The sequence below is a fragment of the Chrysochloris asiatica genome, unplaced genomic scaffold (assembly GCF_000296735.1).
Source record: "Chrysochloris asiatica unplaced genomic scaffold, ChrAsi1.0 scaffold00066, whole genome shotgun sequence".
NCBI lineage: Eukaryota > Metazoa > Chordata > Mammalia > Afrosoricida > Chrysochloridae > Chrysochloris > Chrysochloris asiatica.
Genome location: NW_006408584.1, coordinates 12,016,772 through 12,018,066, shown reverse-complemented (window position 1 = coordinate 12,018,066; position 1,295 = coordinate 12,016,772). Strand labels below are relative to the sequence as shown.

Sequence of the window (1,295 nt, the reverse complement as noted above, 5' to 3'; positions counted from 1 at the left end):
ATAATGGAGAACTGGTGTGGTATTGTGGGTTAGTGTGCTAGATTGCAAAGTCAAGCTCACCAACTGCTCCCTTGAAACCCTATATAAGGTTGCTATGGGTCAGAACCAACTCGAGGGCACTTAAAAACAGCAACAATATATAAATATATGTTAGGTGCCATTGAGTCAGTTCTGACTCATATTCTGACACATAGCAAGCTTGTATAGGGTTTCCAAGGAGTAAATGTTGGATTTGCACTACTAACTTCATGGTTAGCAGTCAGATACTTATCCTATAGCACCACACCAGCACTCTCTCTCTCTCTATCTCATATACACACACACACACATACATACATATATATGTATGTGTGTGTGTATATATGTGTGTATATATATATTTATTGTTAAGTGCCATTGAGTCACTTTCAATTCATAGTCACCCAGTATAGAGTTTCTAAGGCAATAAATCTGTGGGAGCAGAAAGCTTCATCTTTATTCCATAGAGTGGATGGTAGATTCAAATAGCCAACAATATGGTTTGCAGTCCAGTGCTTAACCTTTAGAACCACTACTTTCCTATATGTATATAATTTTTCATGTAATTTTATTTGGTCAAAAAATTAGAAGACATGTTTTCTAGATAAATAGAACCAAAAGAAAAGAATAAATCTCAAATAATAAGATTTTTTTTAGCTTTATTCTATTTTAGAGATTATTGGAATTAACTCATGACTAGAGTCCTGTGTGGCACTGTGGGTTAATGTGCCTGACTGCAAAGTCAGTTTGAACCATAAGGTCAGCAGTTCAAGGTCATCAGTCACTTGTCGGGCACCCTATACAGGGTCACTATAGGTCAGAACCAACTCATTGGTATTTCACAGCAGCAGCAACAGATGCAATTAACTCTCCATTAATTGCAACAATGATGATTTCAAAATTTAGGCTTACTCGGTAAGATCTTCAGGATTACTGATAGTAGCAGAAAGTGCCAAAAAGGGACACCGAATCATAACAAGAAGATGTTCCCAAACTTCTGCTCCAGTTTCTCCTCCAAGACAGTGAACCTGTTGATGTATGCATATAGTTTAATTTAAATCAGTTAAAACTTTTATAAAATCCTACCAGAAATGTGCTTTCTCCATATTCAGTAATAATAGTCATTCATCCATTAACAAAGTCAGTCAATGAATCATGCATTCATTAATTAACATGCATTTGAGGCTTTTACTAAAAGTAAATCAAGATATAACTTGTTCCGTTTTGCACTCTTATAGCTGAATTATTTTTTTAAAGATTATTATATAACAATAAAA

General features: G+C 34.8%; 1 protein-coding gene across 1 annotated transcript in view; it reads right to left on the bottom strand.

Annotated features, from left to right (window-relative positions):
• The window catches only part of LOC102830723 (probable ATP-dependent RNA helicase DDX60-like), a 123,837-nt gene that overhangs the window by 46,327 nt on the left and 76,215 nt on the right, over positions 1 to 1,295 (bottom strand). Inside the window, exon 18 of the mRNA XM_006864551.1 lies at positions 931 to 1,046. Within this exon, the coding sequence (XP_006864613.1) occupies positions 931 to 1,046 (116 nt within the window). The remainder of the gene's footprint in view (positions 1 to 930; positions 1,047 to 1,295) is intronic.